The 26,721-nt window shown below is 47.0% G+C and overlaps 1 protein-coding gene and 1 pseudogene across 1 annotated transcript; one reads left to right on the forward strand and one right to left on the reverse strand.

The window, feature by feature from the left end:
- Positions 1-6,806: 6,806 nt before the first annotated feature.
- LOC142844124 (ribonucleoprotein PTB-binding 1 pseudogene) lies at positions 6,807-10,474 on the reverse strand (annotated as a pseudogene).
- Positions 10,475-19,081: 8,607 nt separating this feature from the next.
- LOC142844763 (sperm motility kinase-like) lies at positions 19,082-26,629 on the forward strand. The gene is made up of 11 exons (XM_075963565.1): positions 19,082-20,430; positions 20,761-20,937; positions 21,450-21,662; positions 21,777-22,089; positions 22,369-23,336; positions 23,558-23,618; positions 24,020-24,211; positions 24,908-25,018; positions 25,340-25,495; positions 25,583-25,648; positions 26,478-26,629. The coding sequence occupies exons 1-2, from the start codon at positions 19,133-19,135 to the stop codon at positions 20,795-20,797; spliced, it is 1,335 nt and encodes a 444-aa protein (XP_075819680.1). The 5' UTR covers positions 19,082-19,132; the 3' UTR covers positions 20,798-20,937; positions 21,450-21,662; positions 21,777-22,089; positions 22,369-23,336; positions 23,558-23,618; positions 24,020-24,211; positions 24,908-25,018; positions 25,340-25,495; positions 25,583-25,648; positions 26,478-26,629.
- Positions 26,630-26,721: the final 92 nt, after the last annotated feature.

Consider the following 26,721-nt stretch of genomic DNA (forward strand, 5'->3'; position numbering starts at 1 on the left):
AGGGGTGTAGCTGGACGCCACTCTTCTTCTGAAGCTAGTGAGCTGTGTTCTTTGTGGGGGAGGAAGAGCAGGCTGTCCCAGTCATGTATCATCTCAGAGTCCTCAGACTCTCCCCTGTGTATCCAGGCAGCGTTGAAGGTATGTTCTGACCAGAAGCCCTCGAGTCGCCCGCAACTAACTCCCTATGCACCTGCGTGAAACAAAATGGAAGTCACCAGCCCTAACCAGCCCATGTCCCGACCTCAGGCTGATTAAACTAGGAAGATGGAGCCTCACCCCCACTGCTTGAAGGTTTAGTCACCTCACCCCTTGGGGCAATCTCCTATCCCTCACATTTAGACAGTTCTAGGGAGTTTGTGGATTTGTCTTAAAACTAGATGATAGAGCTAGGGTGAAGGTGTATGCCTATAATCCCAGGACTCTAGAGGTTTAGTCTAGTGACTAGCCATAAATTCAAGGCCAGCCTGGCCTCCATGAGGAACAGTAGGCTAGGCTTTGGTGGCTCTCTGTCTAAAACACAGAAAGTGAACAAAGGACTAATGCTCACTGTGCCTAGCATACACACTGGCTCTGGGCCTGGCTTCTTTAGCATAAAATGAAACCAGGTGGAGCATGCCGTGAATCCCGGTATTGGGGGGAAGACACAAGAGGATCAGAGAGTCAAGGCCTTCTTCCAACACAGAAAGTTGGAGGCCCGTCTAGGAGGAATGCCACTCTTTTTGAAAAACCAACAGCACCTACCCCCAAATCTTAATGCCCCAATCTGAGAAAACAGTGACATAGCAGCCCATTCCAACCACGTATTCCTTGTGAATCAAAAGATCTTTCTGACAGAGAGAAGAAATTTGGCATCCAGATGTGCAGGGCTATTTCCTGTGACTCACATCTGGAATTGTCCTGAGCCAATTGAGTTCATCCTTGTGCACAGCACTGAGGATCTGTTGGGTAAGTACTCCCTGCTGGCCCTGTGGGAGGCACTGACAGGAAGGTTTGGGGAACATGGAGATCCCCACCTGTGCCAATGAGAAAGGCAGGAAGGCTGCTGGCCCTGCCACACATCAGAAACTCTGATGTTGTGCTGCCCCCTTGTGGCACTTCTGTACCAGTTCCGTGTTAGTGAGCCTGGTTTGCTGGGGTCCCTGCTTCAATTCCTGCCACAAATTGGGGTGACTGGGTGTGCTCAGAGGTGGGGTCGGGGGAAGCTTCCACTGCTCTGTACCCATCTGACGTGATTCTATCCTTCTTTACTTCATTCCATTTCTACAGTATCCTAATAAAAGAACAAAATAGCTGTCATAGATGTTCTGTCCAGGGGTTGTCCCTGAAGAAATTTCGTAAACTACATTGCTGCTTCTTCCTGGTCCCGCTATCTATAAAGAGAAACGATTGGCACTAAGCAAGAGTGTGAAATCGACTCCCTGGGTGAGATTCAGAAGCACAAGAAGCCTGACAATGACTGTCTGTCTGTACGCTGTCTAGTTACCTTGTTTGGTATGTGTTCATGTGCAGAATCCAAGGAAAAGGACCGGCAGGCTTGCTGAAGCTGGCCACCCCGGCACCTGGAGATGGAGACAGGTGAATCTCCGTTTTTGTTCTGTTGTTGTGATTTTTTTGTTTTGGAGACAGGGTTTTTCTGTTTGGCCCTTCCTCTCTAGACCAGGCTGGCCTTGAACTCACAGAGATGTGCCAGCTTCTGACTCCTGAATGCCAGGATTGTGGGTGTGTGCCACCTTTGAGGCAGATGCATTTCCACGTCAGTGGCCTTGAGAAAGCCTGTGTTAAAACACAATGTGCCTGGCACTCGAAAGTGACATCTGACACCGAACACCTGTGCTACACACACATACCTTGAGCTTGCAAGTGTGTGTGTCTACGGACACCGCTGCACACGTACACAGTGTAAGCATATAGTGTGTGAGTGCATCTGCACACACTTAAGTCAAAATAGTGTAAGGAAACACAAGGTCAGCCTGGGGCGCTGTGGACCTTTAGTCCCAGCAGTTGGGAGGCAGAGGCAGGCAGGTCTCTGTGACGTCAGCTTGATCTACAACTGCAGAACTTGCTGTCCCAGGAATCCTGGGCTACCCACAGAAGTCGGTCTATAAAAAAAACAAATAAGGTAAAGGGAAAAGAGGAAGCAGTACAAAGTTAGTTGAAGAAGCAGGTAGAAGATCTGACCTCCTCTGCAGGAGCATCCTGCTGGCCAGACCTAGGAGAACGAGACAGGACGCTGCTGCTGAGAACACTGGGTGGTCCTCTCTGGATGCTAGATGGTTTGCAGAGCCCAGCAAGCCAAGCGCTGGGTATCTTATTACTGCTGGGTAGAATTGAGTTGGTGGGCTGACAAGCTGATCCCAGCTTTGTTAGCACTGTGGGTCACCTGGATGTCTCACCTCTCTGCAGCACGGGACTAGACGCCTCTCAGAAGCCAAGACCCTGCACTAGGGAGAAAAGAAGGCCACCTTGATCGATTCTACTGGAGCTAACCCCTGCTTCTTCCCCAATCATGGCAATATATGTTTCTATGTTGGAAATAAAATGACATTGTTAAATGATCTAGCTTTTGGTTGTTTGGATACAGGGCCTGTTGTCTGAGAAATCACATCTCTAACACACAGGAAGCAGAGAGGGAGAGTTATCTGTAAGTAAAGAGGGCAAGGCTTTAAGTTCTCTAAGCCCACCCACAGTGACATACTTCCCCTAAGAGGCTCCTGTGCCACAAGTTCCATAATCTCCCGAAACCTCACCACCAATTGGAGACCGAGCACTTACATTCATGAATTTATAGAAGACATTTCGCTTTCAAACTACCATGCCCACTGAGCTAATCCACAGGCCCCAGGGTAATCTTTAGTTCCAAGTCACCCTTTGCTACAAAATTAAGTCTCAAAAAAAAAATCCGAAAGGAAGGCTGGACATAGGGGTGCATCCATTTATTCCCAGCATTCAGGAGGCAGTGTCAGATAGCTCTCTTGAGTGCGAGGTCTACATAGTCTCCAAAATAAATAAATAAATAAAGATGGCTGTTACTGCCTGTAAATTGAAAAGAGAGAAATTTTTGCCAAGTGAGATGGTGTGCGCTCTAGTCCTTGTACTGGGGTAGTGGAGGGAGAGAGATTTATTGGACGTTATCCTTGGCTAATTAGCAAGCTCAACAAGTCTAGGATTTATGAGATTTTTCTGTCTCCACATAAAAGAAAGAGCCGGGTAGGGGTGATGCATGTCTTTAATCCCAGCACTCGAGAGGCAGAGGCAGGTGGATCTCTGTGATTTGGAGAGGAGGTCTACGAAGAAAGACCTTTTCATGCCTTTCCTGATGATCCCTTGGACTCTCAGAGCAACAGGAAAGCACTAGCCAGTTATAAATACCTATAATCCCAGCTCTGTGGAGCCCAAGCAGGAGGATCACAAATTCAATGGCAGCCTAAGAGCCCGTCCCAAAACAAAAGCCGGAGGTGGAATTCCACAGCAGAATGCTTGTGTTGCATGCCCACAGCCCTGGGTTTGAGCCCCAGCAGAGCAGAAACTACAGGGTAAGAGCGGTCTTTGTGGCCATTGGGCTGATAAACTGCTCTGCAGACAATATTCCTGTCAAGGAGAACCATGTCTATAACGTATGTTTGAATGTTTCAGGGAATACAAAATAAGTGATTAGAAATGTAAATGTTTAGGGAAATGTAAATGTACATACAGAGCTTCTTCTTCTTCATCGTCTTTGTCTCCTCCTCCTCCTCCTCCTCCTCCTCCTCCTCCTCCTCCTCCTCCTCCTCCTCCTCCTCCTCCTCCTTCTTCTTCTTCTTCATCTTCATCTTGGTATGTTGAGAGAAGGTTTCTGTGTAGCTTTGGTGGCAGTCCTAGAACTAGTTCTTGTAGACCCGGCTGGTCTTCCGCTTCCTGAGTGCTGGGATTAAAGGCATGTGCCACCAACACCCAAATATACAGTGCTTCGTTTTCTGCCTTTCAGGTGTTTTTGGTTTTTTTGTTTGTTTGTTTTTTGGAATTTCGTGTTGTCAAGGCTGGCCTTGATCTCACTATGGAATGAGGCTGGTTTTGATTTTCTTGTGTCCATTTCCTCAGTATTTTGAGTTCAGACATGTGGCAGCAGCCTAGCTTGTGTGTATGTTTGTGTGCACGGGTGGTCATGCGTGTATGAGAGTGAAGGAATCTTTTGGGTGTCTTCTTCTTCTCTCCACAGCTTACATTTGACACAAGGACTCTCACTGAACCTGGAGCTCATTGACTGGCTAGGCTGCTGGGGAGGAGCTTCAGGGATCTGCCTGTCCCAACTGTCCCCAGCTTTTACATGATGGAAGGAATCTGAACTCCAGTCTTCATGCTTACACAGCAGGCATTTTACTGACCGAGGCTTCTCCCACGCCCCTCTTTCCAACCTTTGCAAAGTCTGAAGTTGCTTCTCAATAAGAAAGTGTTTTAAAACTGGATTGTATAACTCGGCGGTGGTTGCACAAGGACTTGGGAGGTAGGCAGAGGCAGGCAGATTTCTGTGAGTTCAAGGCAAGCCTGGTCTACAGAGTGAGTCCTAACTGCTTCCATCACTACTTAGATACCATGTCTTGAAAAAGCAAAAACACATAGATAGATAAAATAAAATAAAAAAGCCCCAAATTTAGACCATACAAGATAGTGACACACTGTCTCTTGAGTGGTAGGATTGCACCCATGTGCTACCACATCCGGCTTTATATAGAAACTTTGAAGAGCTCAGTGGGGGAAGGCGCTTGCTACCAAGCCTGATGAGTTCAGTCCTCTAGACCTCCATTGTGGGGGGTGAGAACAGACTCCCTTGGGTTGTCCTCTGGCTTCCACATATGCTCCATGCCATGAATCTTCACTCATAAATAAGCACATAATGAAATGATGATAAAAAGAAAAAGTACCAAGCTGGGCATGGCAACACATAGCTTTAATCCCAGCACTTAGACATGATCCTTACTCTACTTAGACCTTGAACTTCTGATTCTTCTAATTTGAAGGAGAAGGATCAGAACTCTCAGGCCAACCTTGGCTCAACATTTCCCAGTTGGAGGCTAGCCTGGGTTATATGAGTAATAAGCAAGTGGACCTAGAACCCATGTGATGCCCTATGCCTTAATCTCACCAGCTGGGAGGCAGACAGAAGGATTATAAATGCAAAGCCAGCCCGAGTTACATACCAAGTTCCATGCCTGCCTGGACTGTATAGTAAGATCCTGGCTCCACAAAACAAAACAACAAGGATTATTTGAATATGGCAGCACATGCCTTTAATCCCAGAACTCAGAAGCAAGAGATCTTTGTGGGTTCAAGATCAGTGTATATATGGAGTTTCAGGACTACAGAAAGACCCTGTCAAAGCAATGACAAAAAACAAAATCAATAATTGATTGAGGGAAGAAAAGGGAGAAGGAGGTAAAGACATCACGCACTAGTTGAGTACATGTACACACACATGACCACACATGTTACATACATACATACACACACACACAAGCTGGGGTGGTGGCACATGTCTATACTTGAGTTCTTCCCAAGGTCCTGCACATATGATGTCCCTACTGCAAAAACAAATAGATACGTAAATAAAAGAAAAGGTTTAAAGTAAGGACAGTTAAATGCACCATGGGATCCACTACATTATGGAATAATATGGATCTGGGAAGAGGAATAAAAATTTCTTAGCCAGCCTCGGTGGCACATGCCTGTAACTCTAACACCTGAGAGGCAGAGACAGGAAGATCAGAAGCTCAAGGTCATCCTCAGTTAAATATTGAATTTGAGGTCAATTTGGGTTTCAAGAAATCATCTCTCAAAAATAAATAAAACCTTGCAGTATTGGCCTCAGTTATTAAGTAGACACACCTGGGAAGACAGAACCTCAAAGAGTTGCCTTCACCAGATTGGCCTGCAGACATGACTACAGGGTGTGTTCTTAATTGGCAACTCATGCAGGGGAGCCTGGTCTCATTGTGGTGGATAATGTGATCCTGGGACAGGTGGTTCTGTTGTACAAGGAAGGTAGAAAGGCAGAGAGACAAAGCCAGTAAGCAGCCTCATCCATGGTCTCTGCTTCAGTTCCTGCCTCCAGCTTTGAACCTCAGCTTTCCTCATTGATGGATGGTGAAGTGTAGTAAAGAACAAACCCCAGTCTCCCCGAGTTGGTATCAGTCATGGCGTTTATCACAGCAGTGGAAACCTAACTAGGAAAGAACAAAAATGTGACTAGACCTCTCAGCCATTTCAGTCCCTTGGGGGAGCCTCCCATTGACTATCACAACAAAGACCAGTATTTCCTGAGGATCTAATTCTCTACAGTGGTGCAACCACCCTAGAAGATTCCAGCCAGGGCTTGTTAAGATTAACCCCTTCTGGTCCTGACTGAAGGCAGGTTTTGCTGTGAGGCCACTCTACCTTGAGACCAAAGCAGGCTTGGTCCCAGCCATCCATCCCAGAAGGCTGTTCACATCACCCCTGAGAGATAAGCAGGGTCAAAGCACTGACAAGAGTCAAAGGTCACCTTCCAGAGCAGATCTAGAGCTGTGAGTGGCTCTAGCAGATGTGATAACTCAAATGGACTCAACAGACATCGATAGAACATTGCATCCAAACAGAAAAGAAAATACCTTCTTCTCAGCACCTCATGGAACCTTCTCAAAAATTGAGCACATACTGGGTAACAAAGCAAACCTCAACAGATACAAAAAATTTGAAACACCCCATGCATCTTATCAGATCTCCATGGCTTAAAATTAGAATTCAACAGCAATGCTAATTCCAGAGCCCACAAACACATGGAAATTAAACAATGCTCACCAGCCCCGGGTCTCCTTGCCTTCCAAGTTGCTGGATGAAAGCAGGCTATGTAGATTCAGGTACGGGTTCAAGGAGATGCGGTAGTCCTTTGGGGGCTCCTCCAACAGTGACAACCCAGGGGTGGTTGGCAGGGGCACATTGTCCTTCAGGAGGCCTCTAACAAAGACTGGGGCCTCAGAGCCCCACAAGGGTTGGGTGTGGAGTGAGCTGGGATGCTGGGGAATGCAGACTCATGGGCTCCCGGTCTCCCCAGAAGGGCCCAGCAGTGGTGGTAGTAAGGGATTGTGGCTTCCCTCAGCAGGTTTCAGTCCCAGAGCCAGCATCACCATCTGAAGACACCTCCCAAGGAGGGAATTGACAGGTTGGGCACCTGCCTGGAGGTACCCAGAGGGGAGTCTCCCAGGATCTCAGGTTTCTTCTGACTCTGGGTGTGCAGGGCTAACTGGAGCAGGGCAGTGGACAGGGTAGGTCCGCTGAGCCGTAGCATGGAGTGGGCACACCCAAAAGGCCCTGCTGGCCACTGGCACTTCATGCAGCAGAGGATTGAGCAGCAGTTGGAGGGAGGTAGATGGGCCCAGATTGTCCAACAGCTGCAGGACGTTTGGCTCAGGCGGGAGTCCCTTGCCTCGATTGGGAGCCATGGCCTGGGCAGCAATGAGTGCTGTCAGCATGCTGCGGCCAGTAGAACCTAGAGCAAAGAAGGACACACGAAGGTGACTGCCACCCAGGGCCAGGCTACCTGCCCTCTGTTCTGCAGCCTTTGCCATCTCTGCTGTCTCATACTCCAGTACTGCAAAGCCCCTCAGCTGCCCACCCTGGCCACATGGCAGGTGAAAGAAGGTGGGTATATCGACCGCGGACAGTGCCTGGTGCAGGGCATCCACGTCATTGAAGCCAGGTGGCAGATGGTCCACACAGAGGCACCGGGAGTGCAACAAGGCAGGAGACAGCGGCCCAGCATCTGTGCAATACACATACAGTGTTTGGGGGCCCCAGTGGTTTGCTCTGTAAATCAGCCTTGCCCTAGCAGCCGAGCCTTTCTTCATGTACTCTGCAAAGCCATAGCCCTTAGAGTGGCCTGTGCGCTCTCTGTACACTACGAAGCAGCGCTCCAGGCTGCCAAAGGGCCACATCAGCTCCTCACACTGCCTGGGTCAGGCTGGGCGGCAGCTTGGCCACACACAACAGAGCATCTGTAGGCTGCAGCTGAACTGACAGCTCCGGCTCTCGAAGCCGGCTCTGGTGGAAGCCTTGATGGCAGCTTCACCCTGCTCCCCTTCCAGCAGGGTCACGAAAGCTGTCCCTTTGTATTTGTCCACCAACTGTCCTTGAGTTCATAGTCGCTCAGAAGATCACAATAGCCTACTTCCTGGTTGGTCAAGTCTCCCGGAAGACCCCGGGTCAGTATCATGGCAGCGGTTACGGAACTGGCACTCAGTAAGTTTCAGGTGCTTCCGGATCTCTTCTGGTTCCAAGGACAGCAGCTCCTGTTCAGGTGCTCATCGATAGGCGGTCCACAAAGTTTCCTCTTTGGCCTCCGCCTCCAGGTTGAGCAGCAGCCAGTGAGTCAAGAACTTTAAATCTTTGAAGAAAGAATTTAAAGAAGACACTAGAAGATGGAAAGATGTCCCATGCTCTTGGGTAGGCTAAATTTACGTAGTAAAAATGGCAATCTTACCAAAACCAATCTACAGATTCAAAGCCATGTCTATCAAAATCCCAGCAAAATTCTTCACAGACCTCAAAAGAACAACACTCAACCTCATATGGAAAAGCAAAAAGTCCAGGATAACCAAAAGAATCCTGTACAATAAAGGAACTTCTGAAGGCCTCACAATCCCTGACTCAAACTCTACTACAGAGCTACAATACTGAAACCGCCTGGTATTGGCATAAGAACACACAGGAGGACCAATGGAACTGAATCAAAGAATGGATATCAATCCACACACCTACAAACACCTGATATTTGACAAAGAAGTAAAAATATAAAATGGAAAAAAGAAAGCATATTCAACAAGTGGTGCTGGCATAACTGAATATCAATATGTCGAGGAATGAAATAGGTCCATACTATCGCCATGCACAAAGCTCAAATCCAGAAGGATCAAAGATCTCAACATGACACCAACCACACTGAACCTCATGGAAGAGAAAGTGGGAAATACACTTGAACAGATTGACACAGGAGACCACTTCCTAAATAGAACCTCAGTAGCACAAACATCGAGAGCAACATTAATAAACGGGACCTCCTGAAACTGAGAAGCTTCTGTAAAGCAGAGAACATGCATGGTCAACAAGACAAAATGGCAAGCTACAGATTTGGAAACGATCTTCACCACCCCCCCCCCACATCAGACAGAGGGCTGTTCTCCAAAATATACAGAGAACTCAAGAAATTGGTCATCAAATGAACAAATATTCCAGTAAAAAATGTGATGCAGACCTAAACAGAGAAATCTCAACAGATGAATCTAAAATGGCTGCAAGACACTTAAGGAAATGCTCACCATCCTTAGCCTTCCGAGAAATGCAAATGAAAATAACTCTGAGCTAATATCTTACACCTGTCAGAATGGCCAAGATCAAAACACCAATGACAGCATTTTCTGCAGAGGATATATGGTGGGGTAAATGGTACACTCCTGCATTGCTGGTAGGAATGAAAGCTGATACAGCCACTTTGGGCATCAGTATGGCAATTTCTCCAAAAATTAGGAAACAACCTTCCTCAAGACCAAGCAATACCACTTTTGGATATATATATCTTCAAAGGATGATCAATCATACCACAAGGGCATGTGCTCAACTATGTTCATAACAGTATTATTTGTCATAGTCAGAACCTGGAAAAAACCTAAATGCCCCTTGACTGATGAATGGATAAGGAAAATGTGGGACATTTACACAATGGAGTACTACACAGCAAAAAAAAAAAATGACATCTTGAAATTTGCAGGCAAATGGATGGATGTAGAAAGCATCATATTGAAGGAGGTAACCCAGACCCAGAAAGACAAATATCATAAGCACTCCCTCATGAGTGGACATAAAGCAAAGAAAACCCAGCCAATCATTCACAAACCAGAGAACCTGGACAACAAAGAGGACCCTAAGAGTGACACACAGGGATCTAATGGACATGGTAAGTAGGAAAAGACAACTCCTGAGTAAACTGTGAGCATGGGGGTCATAGGAGAGGGTAGAGGGGAGGGGGATGATGGGAGGGGAGGGGAGAAAATTATATCTCACTAAAAACGATAAATGATTGAAAAAAGTAGAGCTGGGAGTGGATAGCTGATCTTGTGGTTTGGTCTTGGGTTCGACTGCAGGACAAACAAGCAGTGGAGACATTTGGAGAAGGTGGTGTGTGGCAGTGAGGGACTGGAGGTCAGACGGTGACAACAATGAGAGCCTTAGCAGTAGCAGATGGCTTAATGCAGGTGGCAATGGCTGGTATTTCTGAGGCATGAGATCATAAAGACCTGGAACTAAGACAGCACCAACTGTACCAGGGTTTAGAATCCACATAGACAGAGACACAAAACAAAATTTAAATCATCAAAGTAGCCACGAGAGCTAAAGGAGTCTAAAAACACTCAGAAAAGTTACTTGGGAGTTGCCCTAGCTCCGAGGTCTGCTCTAAATTTTTCATTTGCATTCTCAACTATTTTGGTGGTTATTTGGTTTATTTTGGGAGGATTTCCCCCTCTACTTTCCCTAAAATATTGGCCCAGAACATCAGGTTTCATTGAAGAAACCACATGTGCCTCCCCTTTCAGGGGTGTGAATTCTGGGACCACTGATGGATTTTTTCCTCTGATCACTTTGAACATAGCAACCCACTGCCTGCTGCGGTCCTAGTTTTCTGTCTGGTGGGAAATTGAATGAGGAATTTATGGAGAAAATGTGACACAGTCTATTCTTCTCAGCCCCGTAGAAGTTAGTCACTTGCCCTGGAGTGTCCTGGGAAACAAAGCATTGCCACAGCATCCCACAGTCAGTCAGAGGCTACCATGTTACCCTGATCAATCTGAGTCTACTGCAAAAGGAATTGATTGCTTTGAGGATGGATGTGATGGGTTCCATGAGCCAAAAGTCGTGACAGTATGTTAGGGTCTGTGAGAAGTGGACCATGCTCCCCATCCACTAATAGATGGGTGTCAGTGTGTGCCAGTTGGAAATGTCAACTTGACACACGCTGGAGTAATCTGAGGAAGAAGGAACTTAACTATCTAATAGGTAAGTCTATGGGGAATTTCAATCAGTGTCTGATGTCCCTGGGTTGGAGGTAATGGGTGTATCTATAAAATAAGCTGTCTTAGAGAGGAAAGGAGAGCAAGTCAGTAAGTGGCTTTACTCCATGGTACCTGCTTTGGTTCCTGCCTCGAGGTTCTGGTCTTGACTTCCTGCCCTGACTTCCACTCATGGTAGCTTCTGATAGGAAAGTGAAAGTGAAGTAAAACTTCCTTCCTCCAGTTGTTTTTGGTCATGATGTTTCTTCACAGGAAGAGAAAACAAGTATACAGTGTCCATACCCGTTGAAGGACAACATCCAGAGCCTGTTATAATTCACACGATTCCACCTACTGTGATTATTAAAGTGGTTTCTATTAGGGTTTGGATGTGTAATACCCAAGAAGGATCCTGTGTTTGAACTCTGATCTCTAGCATGTGGCCATGTTTCAAAGTTGGGGAAAAACGGTAAATAAACCCAGAAGTAAACGGTAGGACATGGGGTGTTGTAGAATATTAATTTAAGGTGTGTGACTTCTGTTTAGGTTGCACTTGTTTAACTCTGTGAAGCTGTGATGCTTTGCCTGTCTAAAACACCTGGTAGGCTAATGAAGATTTTAATGGCCAAACGTAAGGCAGGAGAAAGGATAGGTTGGTCAGTCACACAGAGAGTATAAATGGAAGGAGAAATCGTAGAGGAAGGAACAGAGAAAGAGCAAGAGAACAAGGAGAGCAGGATGCTAGGGTAAGCTATCCAGTTATCCAGACACTGAGTAATAATCAAAGAAAGATACACAGAGTGCTTTAAAAAAAAAACAAAAAACTAAAAAGCCCAGAGCCAGAGGGAAAGGTGGACAAAATAATTCAAAGATAAGAAAAACTGGAAAGGAACAAGCCAAGCTAAGGCTAGGCATTGTAAGTAAGAAGAAGCTACTGTGTATAATTTAATTGGGAGCTGGGTGTCAGGTCCCCAAAAGAACAAAAGAATGAAAGAACAGAAATGATCAAAAAAAAGGGAGATATAGTGAATGCTAACTGGGTGTAACCAGCCTCCCCAGGCCCCTACGTGCCAACTGACCAGGGCAGCCTTCCTGTACTTAGGGACAGAATGTGAAGAAAACCAGTGATCTAAGCTAAGCCATCATTGGTCCATTTCTTGCTCTGACCTCACAATGACAGAACCCTGTTTCTTAACTGCTCTGGCTGAGGCTGCCTCCTCTCCTTACAGTTGAGAGGCTGATTTTCAGTTGAAAGAGTGATTTAGATAGAAGTGAGCTGGTCCCACTTGGTGGATATTCATGAGCTGTTGAATCTGAACACAGTGAGTTTCCTTCAAAGGTCACAGATTTGGGGTTTAGAGGTTTGTGTTTCCAGGATTGAAAATAACCATATCTTCCTTTCTTTCTTCCTCGGTCTGGGGTATAATTTGGGGCAATTTTTATTATCTGCATCAATTAGATGTTTACTCTATTTTAACCTTTAGTTTTAATATTTTCTCTGGGCTCATTCCTTCGTTCACCATTTTAAAACATCTGTTTACATTGACTCTACAACATGAGTATTCTCACAGCGACATTGATCTACACGCACATGGAAAGCTTTGACCACATTCCCCTGATCTCACTGCCTCCTGCCCACCCTTTTCAAGTCCCTTGGTGTTCTCACTTAATAACTCAGTCAGGTACTTTTGAGTCCAGGCCAAGTCATGTGGACTTTTGTCCTGAGGACTGAAAGGCACACTGGATGGTGTCCTAAGGAAGGGCACAGATGGATGTCTGCCTGTGCTCTAGCAGAAAACCTCCTTAAAATTGGTTATCTTAGGATCTTTCTGTCAGTTCAATGTCAGGGCTGGAGAGGGCCAGAGGTAAGAGTTAGATCCCATTTGTGATGCTAATGATGGAACAGGGGATTCAAGAACAGAAAAAGTGAAAGTCTGAAAGAACCTGTTCTTTGAGGAAGAGAGGAACTTCCCTTGGTGGGACATAGCACACCAGGTCCCTCCACCATCTTCTATCCTTCTGTGTGCCTGAAACTGGCCTTATGTGGGACGTTTTCATTTTCTATCAGGGGGCAGGGTGATTGCAGTACTAAAGCTCGTGTGTTATCAGGCACGGTGTGGGGGCAATAATCATTTGGAAGCAAAGGATCAGTTCTGCTGGCCAGAGACCTCAAGGAACACGGTCTAGAACAAAACTACCTAGTGCTGGGATGTTCTGCCCAGCACTCCAGAGACCCACCCCAAATACCTGTCCTTTTGGAAAAAACAGGGCGACATTTTGTTGATAAGGACTGCCTTTATTTGATTATCACAAGCCTGGGCTAGAGGAAAACTCTTTCATCTCATCTTTTCTTTATTTTTTCCAGACAGGGATCCTCTCAGTGTGGCTCTGGCTGTTATGGAACTTGGTTTGTAGACCAGGCTGGCCTTGGACCTCACAGAGAGTTGCTAGCCAGTAACTAAGTGTGTAATGTTTGTACATACGATGCCCTAGGGGTGTGAACGTTCTATTGACAGAGAAGGAACGTCCTGCTTGAACTTTCGTAAACTTCCATCCAGTTTCTTTGGCTTATGCCCCATAGCTGGTTCTGCGTGGGTCCTGTGAGGTCCATTTAAAGGGTAAATCTGTTGATTACTTAGGTGAGGTGAAGGCAGCATAGCTTCAAGAACACAAAAAGGCTGAGTGCCACCCTCCCACCTCAGGTGTTGATGTCACACTCATGACACACTTGTGTCCATTGTGATGAGGAGCGGCGGGCCGCTTCCTGCCACCCGGCTAGCTGTGCCTGAAATAATTACACAGAAACTGTATTCTTTTAAACACTGACTGGCCCATTAGTTCCAGCCTCTTATTGGCTAGCTCTTACATATTGATCTAACCCATTTCTAACAATCTGTGTAACACCAAAAGTGCCTTACCAGGAAAGATCTTAACCTGCGTCTGTCTGGAGTGGGAGAATCATGGTGACTACTTGACTCAGCTTCTAGCTCCCAGCATTCTGTTCTGTTTACTCCGCCTACGTAATTTCCTGTTCTATTAAAGGGCCAAGGCAGTCTCTTTATTTAACCAATGAAATTAACACAAAACAGAAGACTCTCCCCCATCATTTCCGCTTTTTCTGTTTAAACAAAAAAGAAAGGCTTTCACTTTAACATAGTAAGATTACATATAACAAAACTGTTATCAAGCAAGAATTACAGTTACGATATCTATTTTATCCTTTATCATAACTGAGGAAAACTATAACTATCTATCTATTCTTCAACTCCATCAAAGACTCCAGAAGGATATAATATTACCTAAGTAAATGAGAAGTAAACAACTTACAAAACTCTAGAAATCACAGAGACATCTCGCTGCCTGGACAGTCACCCAAAGTTCCTCTGTACCATTGGGGCATCCATCTTCGGCCTACAGGCCCATAGTATCCAGTGCCATTTCCATGAAGCAGGAAATTTCAAAGGCAGTTTAGTCACAATCTGTTGTGTCCTGCAGAATGTCTCACAGACTCTTTCATGAATCAGGAACCCTGAAAGATCATATCACCTTTAGGCAAGTTCAGCAGTCCTCTTTCTGCGGGTTCTTTGTGGCCAGTCCAGTTTATGCAACAGTCCAGGCAAGAGCAGTTTCTTGCCGAAATGGCTATCAAACTCCATGAGGAGTCTCTTCGATGCCCATCTTCCTCTTGAAGTAGATTGGTGCTGCCAGGAGCAGATGTGTCTCATTGTCATGAAAAGCCCTAAGTTATTAAAACATCAAATGCCATATTCTGCACTCTTTGAAAGATATGAAGAATGTCTATCTAATTGAAATGTATCTCTATATATCTAGGAAATCTAACTAACATGACTACAAATTTGACTATTATTGATGATTATCCATTAACAACATATATACATTACATTTTTAAATGAACTACACAATCACAATACCTTAATCAAGATTAGAAATACATATACATATAACAAAATTGACCTTAAAATCCACAAAAATGCAAATTATTCATATCTCTATCAGTCCGTGCCCTGTGTCTCACAGCCAAGGTTACTTTTGAAGCACTGGGATCCTCAATCATGTACAAGACAAATGCATTCGTTTCCCTTCTGTTTGCTTTTGCTTTTTTGTTTGGTGAGAGAGTGTCTCCTGTACTACAGGCTGGCCTCAAGAGCACTGTGTAGCCAAAGATGACCTGAACTGCTGGTCCTCCTGCCTCAACTTTCCTAGCTTTAATAATTGCCATGTGCCGGGCCACAGCGGTGCATGCCTTTAATCCCAGCAATCGGTAGGCAGAGGCAGCTGAACCTCTGTGACTTTGAGGCCAGCCTGGTCTACAGAGCTAGTTCAGGGACAGCCATGATTGTTAAACAGAGAACCTGTCCTGACAAACCAATAAAAAAAAAGCCAAGTGCTCACCTTTATGAGACTTTTCATGTTTTTCTGTCAGTTTAATGGCCTAACCTGAATCTACCTGATTTTAATTACTATCTTCTCCCCAGGGCCTGACAATCAACACCTCACCACATAGGCTGAGGCCTAGCGGGATTTCTGGTCCCGCTGTTACCAGCTTGGCCACAATCACCAAATGTAAGTTTTAACTAAGCCCTTTTCTTCTATTTACCAATAAAGTCTTGGGAGTCAGAGCCGGGCGGTGGTGGCGCACTCTTTAATCCCAGCACTTGGGAGGCAGAGGTAGGTGGATCTCTGTGAGTTTCAGGCAGCCTGGTCTACAACAGCTAGTTCTAGGACAGGAACCAAAAGCTACGGAAAAACCCTGTCTCGAAAAATATGCAAAAAAAAAAAAAACCTTGGGAGTCAGATGTTGGGGTGCTAACCTGCTAGCTCAGAGAAGCCAAGAAGCAACGAATCTACTTTCCTATTTGGACAGAGACCCAGCAAGAAAAGCATCTTTTCACTCATCCCAAACTAAAAAGACCCCGAATAGCTAAGTGCCTCCCTACACAATCCTGTGCATCCCTCTCTTCCTATATTGCTGGCTGGTTTGTTCTTCCTTGGCTAATTCTTGTCAACTTGTTGCCCACTCCACTCCCTGAGTTTTTTTGTTTGTCTTTTCTTTTCTTCCCTTCATTTCAGTTTGTTGAGACAGATGGATAGGTACGCCTTGCAGAGTGAGGTTGGATATTTATTTAGTGGATATGGAGGGAAGGGGAAAGAGGAGAGGAGCAGAGAGGCAGAGAGAGACAGAAACAGAAAAGGGAAGAGGAGTAGTAGGGAGAATGGAGCAAGGCAGAAGCGGCCTCTTCGAGAGGAGAGATGGGAAAAGCCACATTCTCCTGATCTCATTGCTTCCTGCCCACCCCTCTCAAGTCCCTTCATGTTCTTATTTTTTCACTCAGTCGTTCTGTACTTGGTGACAGAAGGGGAAGAAAACCCGTGAGCTGTGAAAAGCCACCATTTGTCCTTTTCTTGCTATGACCTCACAATGCCAGCGCCTGTGCCATCACATCACTGGCTGAGGTTGCCTCCTCTCCTTACAGTGCAAGCGGGTTCGTGAGGTGGAAAGTGGTTGGAGCTCTGTGCTGGTGAAAGAGACTATTTGGACTTTCAAGAGCTGCTGGACTCCAACATAGTAAGTTTCCCTCCAGCTTTGTTGCCTTTGATTGTTGTTGTTGTTGTTTTTTTGTTGTCTGTGTATTTATTCATTTGCTGGCTTGATTTATGAGCTTACTTTTTCATGTTTTTTTTTACTCTGGTTATTGTGTGAGTGTATGGGAGGAGAATTCAAGACAGAAATTCTCTGTGTAACAGAATAACTCTGTGTATGGCCTTCCTGGAACTCAGTCTGTAGATATGGCTGGCCTCAAGCTAAAAGATTACCTGCTTTGCCTTCTGAGTGTTGGGATTAAGGGCATGTGCCACCGCAGCCCGGTAGTTTTTATATTTAAGTTGTGCATCTTGGGGCATAACTTTTCATATTATTATTTTATGTGTATGAGTATATTGTTTTCTTTCTTTGTGTGTACCAAGAGCCTCGCACCTGTGGAGGTCACAAGAAGAAGACAGATTAGCTAGAACTCGAATAACAATTGATTGTGAGCACCATGTGTGTTGGGCCTCGAACCAGGGGTCTCTGAAAAAGCAGGAGGTGCTGTTAAACACTAACTCATCTCTCCAGAACCTCTTTCTTTAGTTTTACTTCTTCATTTACTTTTGTTATGTGTTCTTTGGTTCCTTTCTCTTTTCTCATTTCAAGCCTTTCCTTGTTATGGCGTACCATATCATAGGAACAATTTAGTCCTGGCAATCGCAGGAACATCATAGGAACAATTTAGTCCTGGCAATCGCAGGAACATCTCTAATGCATTCTGAGCACTTGATCATGTGATTAACCCACGCTGCTATGCTTTCTTCTCACACGACCTCCTCCACATTCCTAGGAGCCTCCTCTTATGTTGAGGACCTCCTCCTGCTCCCAAGTTCCACATATGAGAGAAGAAAAGTGACACATTTGAAGGACTGGCTTTTCCCATGTAGAGCGATCTTCTCTGGTGACAACCATGTTCTTGAGAGCCCCACAGTTTCATCCTTCTCTGTGGCCGTCCTTCTGTATGACTGTGGCACTCTTGCCCTTAATTCTGTTTCAGTGTTGTGTTGTCAGGCTAAATGCGTAGAGCTATCCTTGCAAGGATCCTTGGGAGCATATTTTAACCGTGAAGTATGGCCTGACTTATGTGAATTTGGTGAAAAGTATTAAGTAGTATTATTAAGGACTTTACATCTATGTTCATCATGGAAATAGCCTCTATTATTCTTCATTGTGTTTTCCTGGTTTGGGCATGAATGAGTTTGGAACTACTAAGGACCTTTCTATTTTATGGAGTATTGAGGAACACTGACATTTGTTTTCAAGAGATTGGGAGGATTCATCAGTAGGTTTGCCTGCTCCTGGGCTTTCCTATGCAGTTTCCTTCCTCATAAATATTTCAATCTTGTTCTTCATCATGTCTTCTTACTTGAATTTATATCAAGAAGTTTCTCAATTCCATCCACATTTTCCAGTCCATGAGAAGGACTCTCAGGGTTTTCAAAAACAGATTTCTTTGGGAGATGGGTTAGCCTGGAGAAATAGCCCAGTAGTTAGGAACATGGACTCTTCTCGCAGAAGACCAGGTCTGCCTCACAGCAATCCCATGACAACATAACTTCTTGAAGTGCCGCACCTAGGGGATCTGTTGCCGTCTTATGTCTTTCCAGGTCATAGAAAGAAAATTAATCAAAGAGACTTATATCACTCTTTAAAATTATATATAGTACATGTGAGTGTACATTTAGGTGACCTCAAGTGTGTGTTTGTGTGTATACATATGTGTGTGTGTGTATATGTGTGTGTGTGTGTGTGTCTGTGTTTGCCCTTGAGATCGTCCACGCATGTGTTTGGATGCCCTCAGAGGGCAGAAGTGTAGGATCTCCTAAACTGGAGTCACTTGATCCGCTTGGCCTGGGTCCTGAGAACCAAACACAGGTCCTCTGCCAGAATAGTAAACCTTCTGACCTCCTGAGCCATCTCCCCACCTAGACACTCTCTGTTTTCAGGGTGTCTGTTGTCTCCTCAACTTCTCATGCATATGATTTTATTAGTATCTTGTCTCTCAATGAGTGTTCAGCTCAAGTAAGAGGATGATTCTCCTTCCCAATCAGTGGCTCGTAGCTTCTGCGACCCTTTGTTTTCTTCTCTCAGTTTCTGGGTGAATCCGGCCAACCTGACCTGTGTTATGTTCTGCTGTCCACTGCTTTGGAAGGTACTTCCTTCCCTTCCTGAGCACTACGTAGCTGGTTAGGTTGCCTGAAATATCTGTGACTCTTTTTCTCTTTGGAATGTAGGAATTCATAGTGATAAACATTCTCATTGGTGTGATTTAAACTGTTTGTTTAAAGTTCCCGTTGTGTTTCAGCGAGAACCTGGCCATGGAGGAGGTCAGAGAGACCCTCTACTGTGACAAGGAGACATTTAGCAGTATCTATCAATCAAACTGGCCTTTCACGTGCCCACTGTCAGCTACGTGGCTGTGAAGATTCTGGCAAATGTGAATGGGGACTGCGCCCCGAACCACAATGAGGTTGATATAATGAGATCCCTCGTTCATCCGCATATAATCAGGTTCCTTCGGGAGGTGCAGACACGGGACATGACGTATCTCATAATGGATTACGCCTCCAAAGGGGACCTCTTGCGTCAGATTCGCAAACCGGGAGGCTTACAGGAGTGCGAGGCTCGAAGGCTGTTTGGACAGGTAGTACAGGCAGTGAAGTACTGCCACGACAACTGTATCGTCCACAGGGACATTAAGGCAAATAACATCTTGATCGACGCCTCTGGAAATGCCAAGCTCTGTGATTTTGGCCTGGCAGTCAGAGTTGTCCCTGGGACAAAACTAAAGACTTTCTGCGGCACTCTGGCCTACTGTGCCCCGGAACTGTTCGGAGTGGAGCCATACGATGGCTATGCCAGCGATGTTTGGAACTTAGGCGTGCTCCTCTACTACATGGTGGCCAGGCACCTTCCGTTCCAAGCGAGCTCTTCTATGGGGTTGAAGCAGCAAATTTTGGCTGCAAACTTCAGCGTTCCTCATCATGTCCCACTTGATATTTTCAACGTAATCGTGGAAATCTTCATGATCGGCCCCAACAGGAGGCCCACCATCAGTCAAATCCTGACGCGCCCCATGATCAGGAACAGCCAGGCACGGGCATCCATCCAGAGTCTCCCAGGCACCCTGAGCCCTAGCATTGTCGGCACCATGGCAGGTGAAGAAATAATTGAGTGTCTAGAAGTCCAAAAATTTGATCAGGCGATGGCCACATACCTGAGTCTGCAACACCAGGCACCCGGGGGAGACTGCTGCCATCACCAGGTGAAACCCACAACACCCATGGAGCCAGGCCTTGCCCACCTATCCCACCTGCGCTGTCCTGTGGCTGATTCCCTCATTAGCAGCAGCCCGGACAGCAGCAAGAGTTTCTCTCCATCGAAGATCGGGTTGTGTGGCAGCCTGACGGCGAGGGCCCAGACATCCTGCTCTCTGTACCACCCTCATGGGGCAGACCACAATGAGGCTGCAAATGATGCAGAGAAACTCTGCAGCTCGCTGGGGACGACTCTGCGTGTAACCCCCAAAGGCTCCTCCCTTGGGGACACACTGCTGACCACCAGACAGGAAGAGGCCATCAGCCATGGTCAGCCCCAGGATGCCGGGCCAGCTTCCTCCCAAAACCAGAGGCGTCACCGCTGGAAGAGGGTCAAGAAAACCCTTGTCAATGGCTTCCGACACCTATGTTGCTGCCTGCCTCCTGCAGAGAGTAACCATGCCTCCCGTGAGAACCAGGCTCCACAGTCAGGGGATCCTAGAGGCACCCACAGAACCAGGTGAGCACCTTTCTCACTTCATCTGATTTGTACTTTTCCTCCTGTCCTTTGTGATAAATGATGCCTGTGTCCACTATGGCACACTGTGAGCATAACAATCTGTCCCTTCAGAAAGACCAGGTGTCCCCTGAAGTGTGACCTCAGGCTTGTTGAGCAACAGGGGGACAGCAGAGATGCTGAGCCAAGCAGGGAGAGGTGGGGGCAAGGCCAAAGGAGGCAAAGATTCCTTGGAGGAACATGTCGGGTACTTGGGCGCTGCTGGGCAGTGCACTAAGTCTTGTGTGTTTTGAAGTCACTAAGAGTCTCCTTCCTGTGCCTTTCTCTCTGAAGCCCCGAAGAGGTCGAGCCCCAGCTCCATGGCTTCTGAGCCACGGGTTGGGGATCGGTCTGGATGAGATTCAGACAGCCACTCTGGGGACCCATGCCAGATGCCCAGGACACCATCTGGCCACAGGCCCCTCCTGCAGAGGAAGAGCTGTCCACTCCAGAGAACATCTATCTCTCCAGGTAAAATCCCAGGCAGGAAGGGTAGGCTTCCCACAGGGTCTAGCTCAGTGTGGAGGACTGAGGTGCAAAGGTGCCCTAGGCTGTCTTGTGGAACAATAGTGCCTTGCCCTCTCCCCATGCCTGCGGGAACATCAGAAGTGGTGCTCTGGGTAGTGACTGACCTTTGCCCCATTTCTTGGCAGAGAACACGGTCTTCTCCATAGGGTGAGACTTCTCTCCCCCAAGGAGAGTATTCCTAGTCAGCCTGGCCTAAGTTGGGTTGCCAGGTTGAGAATGTGTCCTGCAAGCAGCCCTGTAGGACCGACTCCTCTAGAGGGTAGGCTCCCGCAAGAACCTTTAGCAGGAATCCCCACAAGTAATTCCAGCAGGTTCCATTGCTTGAGTCCTCAGACCCAAAGCTTGGGAAAATCTGAGCTGGGGAGTGAGTGACCCCAGGGCAGCAGAGTCCCCCTCTCCACCAATTCTGCCTTCCAGCTACTCACCTCCTGCCTCTGCCTGCTTGTTCCTTCAAGGCCACCATTCTCATCAGTGACAACTAGCTCCTGCACTTAACACCATGTGCCACACCCTGAGGGACTGGTAGGTGTCAGAGTTAAACCTGAAAACTTAATGAGGGGTCAGCATCCTGCTGTGCCTCCTGCCTCCAACTTGCCTGAGTCTGCCTGAATCTGCACTGGCCAGTGAAATTCTTTAAGAAGGCTTCTGTTTTTCCCAGCCTTTTAAAGGTGAGCAGGCTTTTCCACTTCTTTTGGAGGTGGGTGGGGTGTGCTTCCGGGAAGCTGCCTCATCCATGCCACAGTCACATTGGTAAAATCTCATCTCGTGTTTTTTCTGTCTAGACCTTGCCAAACTGTGACAGCAAGAGACCCAGAGAAGACTGTGCGACTGGTGTGGTGGTCCATCTCTCCAGCTGTCTTCCTCATTAGAACCATCCTGGGTATCTTCTATATTCAAGAATGTGTCCCAGCATTCAGCGCAGGTCGTTGTGATGGCGGATACCCCGGCCTCTGGTGTCACTCTGTTCTCCTGCCCCCCCAAATTTTATGGCGATATCTCCAGACTCGGATCCCCCTCGTTTCTCCTTGGAGCGCTGCGGTTTCAAGATACAGAAGTGTGGCTTATCCGAGCCCCTCCAGACTTTGCCCCACAGTGGTGAGTGGTCACTCTCACCCCACCCACTGGGAGTATCCCCCCCCCACACACACACTGGAAACTGAACCCACCCCACACTGTGAACCTAGAACTGTAGACAGCATTTCTAATAACTCGGGGAATCAGCCACATTCTGTCCAACCCAGGCTGGTTTCTTAAGTCCCAGCATCGTCTAGCCTCAGTTTCTTGAGTCTGGAACTACAAGTGGGTGTCACATGTTCTTTTGTTTTGGAGAATCATTTTTAATTTGTTTGTTTGTTTGTTTCTTTTTCATGACAGGGTTTCTCTGTAGCTTTGGAGTCTGTCCTGCTGTCCTGGAACTAGCTCTTTTAGACCAGGCTGGCCCTGAAATCACCTGCCTCCCGAGTGCTAGCACTGAAGGCGAGCACAGCCACCACTGCCTGGCTTTGTTTTGGAGAATCTTACCATCCTATGCAGCAGTTAAACTCGGATCTTTCTGCTTCTACCTCCCAATGGCAGCTACCGAGCCCAATATTATACAATGCTGGTGATGAAATCCAGGGCCCATTCATACTAGGCACAAACTCCATATCTGAGCCTCGTCCCTCGCTCGCCTGCCTTAAACATTACTTAGCCATTAACGATGGGGATTAGATTTAATGTCAGCACTCAGGAGACTGAGGCATGGAAATGGTAGGCTTCGCGGCCAGCATGAGATAGGGAATACCAAGCTAGCATCACACACAGAGGGTCTGTCTCAAGAAACAGTCAGGAGCCGGGTAAAGCCAGGTCGTGATGGTGCAGCACATGGGAGGCAAGGGCGGGTGGATCTCCGAGTTCACTCCCAGCCTGGTCTACAGAGTGCGTTCCAGGACAGCCAGGGCTACACAGAGAAGCCCTGTTTTGAAAAGCAAATATTAAAAAACGAAGCAAGCAAGCCAGGAACGGTGGCACGTGTCTGTTTTCAGTACCTGGGAGGTGATGCATGCTGATCAGGAGTTCTAGGCCTCACCCAAGCCCCACACAACAGAAGTTAGTTGAGACCAAACTCAGTGTTTAGCACCCTAGCCTAGAAAAGCTGCTTCTAGCCCCGGCCTCCCGCTTTGCAAAGGATCTAGCCAGCCTCTGCTTTCTCCCTTTCTTTCCTCAGCCGCAATGGGTGGCATGTGCCCCTCTCTGGCTCTAAGACTGTTAAGGGCAAACTGGATGGCAAGAGGTGGTGATGCAGGGTCCTTACTGGCAGCCCTCAAGCTGGAGAAGCCACCTTGCTGGCATCGTCAACAGAGGTGGGAGGAAGACTCACTTGCCTATTGTAGAGTTCTTCAACCCTGTCCTTGTCTGTTCCCCCTCACTGCTGACTGTCTGTACCTTGTACTCATGGTCGTCTATTTTCTTTGCGAAAGCATATGACTCTTAAACCCCACAGTGGCATATCTATTGGTTCCTTCTAATGAAGAATCCTTTCTTTTTCTCTCCTCTTGTTTGGACTCCGGTTTACTGTATGTAGTCCCGGCTGCCAAGGACCGTCGATCCTCCTGCCCTCAGCCAACTGAGTGTAGGTGGTATAGGTATGTAACTTGTCTCAGTGTATTTTAGAAGTTTTACTTTTTAAATCATCTATGTAGGGATGGATATCCTTCATATTTTAATCCTTTTGCCTCTGCGTACAAATGTAGGGATTACAGGAATTCCACACCAAGCCTGGTTTTTTGGTTCTGAAAACCAAACCCATGTTTCTGCTTGGTGAGGAAGAGTTACCCTAACTGAGTCACACCTAGAACTCAGGCAGGCTAGCCTCAGACTAGGTATTTCTCTCTGTAGCTGAGAAATACCTCCTGATGGAACTGAAGATCTTACACATTGACCCTGATTTCTCTCTCCCCTCTCTTTCTCTCTCTCTCTCTCTCTCTCTCTCTCTCTCTCTCTCTCTCTCTCTCCCTCTCTCTCTCTCTCTCTGTCTCTCTTTTAGCCTTTCTAGATGACCTGTTTTTCTGACGGAGAGTCTTTAGAAGTTGCACACACAAGGGGTGTAGCTGGACGCCACTCTTCTTCTGAAGCTAGTGAGCTGTGTTCTTTGTGGGGGAGGAAGAGCAGGCTGTCCCAGTCATGTATCATCTCAGAGTCCCCAGACTCTCCCCTGTGTATCCAGGCAGCGTTGAAGGTATGTTCTGACCAGAAGCCCTCGAGTCGCCCGCAACTAACTCCCTATGCACCTGCGTGAAACAAAATGGAAGTCACCAGCCCTAACCAGCCCATGTCCCGACCTCAGGCTGATTAAACTAGGAAGATGGAGCCTCACCCCCACTGCTTGAAGGTTTAGTCACCTCACCCCTTGGGGCAATCTCCTATCCCTCACATTTAGACAGTTCTAGGGAGTTTGTGGATTTGTCTTAAAACTAGATGATAGAGCTAGGGTGAAGGTGTATGCCTATAATCCCAGGACTCTAGAGGTTTAGTCTAGTGACTAGCCATAAATTCAAGGCCAGCCTGGCCTCCATGAGGAACAGTAGGCTAGGCTTTGGTGGCTCTCTGTCTAAAACACAGAAAGTGAACAAAGGACTAATGCTCACTGTGCCTAGCATACACACTGGCTCTGGGCCTGGCTTCTTTAGCATAAAATGAAACCAGGTGGAGCATGCCGTGAATCCCGGTATTGGGGGGAAGACACAAGAGGATCAGAGAGTCAAGGCCTTCTTCCAACACAGAAAGTTGGAGGCCCGTCTAGAAGGAATGCCACTCTTTTTGAAAAACCAACAGCACCTACCCCCAAATCTTAATGCCCCAATCTGAGAAAACAGTGACATAGCAGCCCATTCCAACCACGTATTCCTTGTGAATCAAAAGATCTTTCTGACAGAGAGAAGAAATTTGGCATCCAGATGTGCAGGGCTATTTCCTGTGACTCACATCTGGAATTGTCCTGAGCCAATTGAGTTCATCCTTGTGCACAGCACTGAGGATCTGTTGGGTAAGTACTCCCTGCTGGCCCTGTGGGAGGCACTGACAGGAAGGTTTGGGGAACATGGAGATCCCCACCTGTGCCAATGAGAAAGGCAGGAAGGCTGCTGGCCCTGCCACACATCAGAAACTCTGATGTTGTGCTGCCCCCTTGTGGCACTTCTGTACCAGTTCCGTGTTAGTGAGCCTGGTTTGCTGGGGTCCCTGCTTCAATTCCTGCCACAAATTGGGGTGACTGGGTGTGCTCAGAGGTGGGGTCGGGGGAAGCTTCCACTGCTCTGTACCCATCTGACGTGATTCTATCCTTCTTTACTTCATTCCATTTCTACAGTATCCTAATAAAAGAACAAAATAGCTGTCATAGATGTTCTGTCCAGGGGTTGTCCCTGAAGAAATTTCGTAAACTACATTGCTGCTTCTTCCTGGCCCCGCTATCTATAAAGAGAAACGATTGGCACTAAGCAAGAGTGTGAAATCGACTCCCTGGGTGAGATTCAGAAGCACAAGAAGCCTGACAATGACTGTCTGTCTGTACGCTGTCTAGTTACCTTGTTTGGTATGTGTTCATGTGCAGAATCCAAGGAAAAGGACCGGCAGGCTTGCTGAAGCTGGCCACCCCGGCACCTGGAGATGGAGACAGGTGAATCTCCGTTTTTGTTCTGTTGTTGTGATTTTTTTGTTTTGGAGACAGGGTTTTTCTGTTTGGCCCTTCCTCTCTAGACCAGGCTGGCCTTGAACTCACAGAGATGTGCCAGCTTCTGACTCCTGAATGCCAGGATTGTGGGTGTGTGCCACCTTTGAGGCAGATGCATTTCCACGTCAGTGGCCTTGAGAAAGCCTGTGTTAAAACACAATGTGCCTGGCACTCGAAAGTGACATCTGACACCGAACACCTGTGCTACACACACATACCTTGAGCTTGCAAGTGTGTGTGTCTACGGACACCGCTGCACACGTACACAGTGTAAGCATATAGTGTGTGAGTGCATCTGCACACACTTAAGTCAAAATAGTGTAAGGAGACACAAGGTCAGCCTGGGGCGCTGTGGACCTTTAGTCCCAGCAGTTGGGAGGCAGAGGCAGGCAGATCTCTGTGACGTCAGCTTGATCTACAACTGCAGAACTTGCTGTCCCAGGAATCCTGGGCTACCCACAGAAGTCGGTCTATAAAAAAAACAAACAAGGTGAAGGGAAAAGAGGAAGAAGTACAAAGTTAGTTGAAGAAGCAGGTAGAAGATCTGACCTCCTCTGCAGGAGCATCCTGCTGGCCAGACCTAGGAGAACGAGACAGGACGCTGCTGCTGAGAACACTGGGTGGTCCTCTCTGGATGCTAGATGGTTTGCAGAGCCCAGCAAGCCAAGCGCTGGGGTATGTTATTACTGCTGGGTAGAATTGAGTTGGTGGGCTGACAAGGTGATCCCAGCTTTGTTAGCACTGTGGGTCACCTGGATGTCTCACCTCTCTGCAGCACAGGACTAGACGCCTCTCAGAAGCCAAGACCCTGCACTAGGGAGAAAAGAAGGCCACCTTGATCGATTCTACTGGAGCTAACCCCTGCTTCTTCCCCAATCATGGCAATATATGTTTCTATGTTGGAAATAAAATGACATTGTTAAATGATCTAGCTTTTGGTTGTTTGGATACAGGGCCTGTTGTCTGAGAAATCACATCTCTAACACACAGGAAGCAGAGAGGGAGAGTTATCTGTAAGT

This window comes from Microtus pennsylvanicus, chromosome 2, assembly GCF_037038515.1.
Source record: "Microtus pennsylvanicus isolate mMicPen1 chromosome 2, mMicPen1.hap1, whole genome shotgun sequence".
Lineage (NCBI taxonomy): Eukaryota > Metazoa > Chordata > Mammalia > Rodentia > Cricetidae > Microtus > Microtus pennsylvanicus.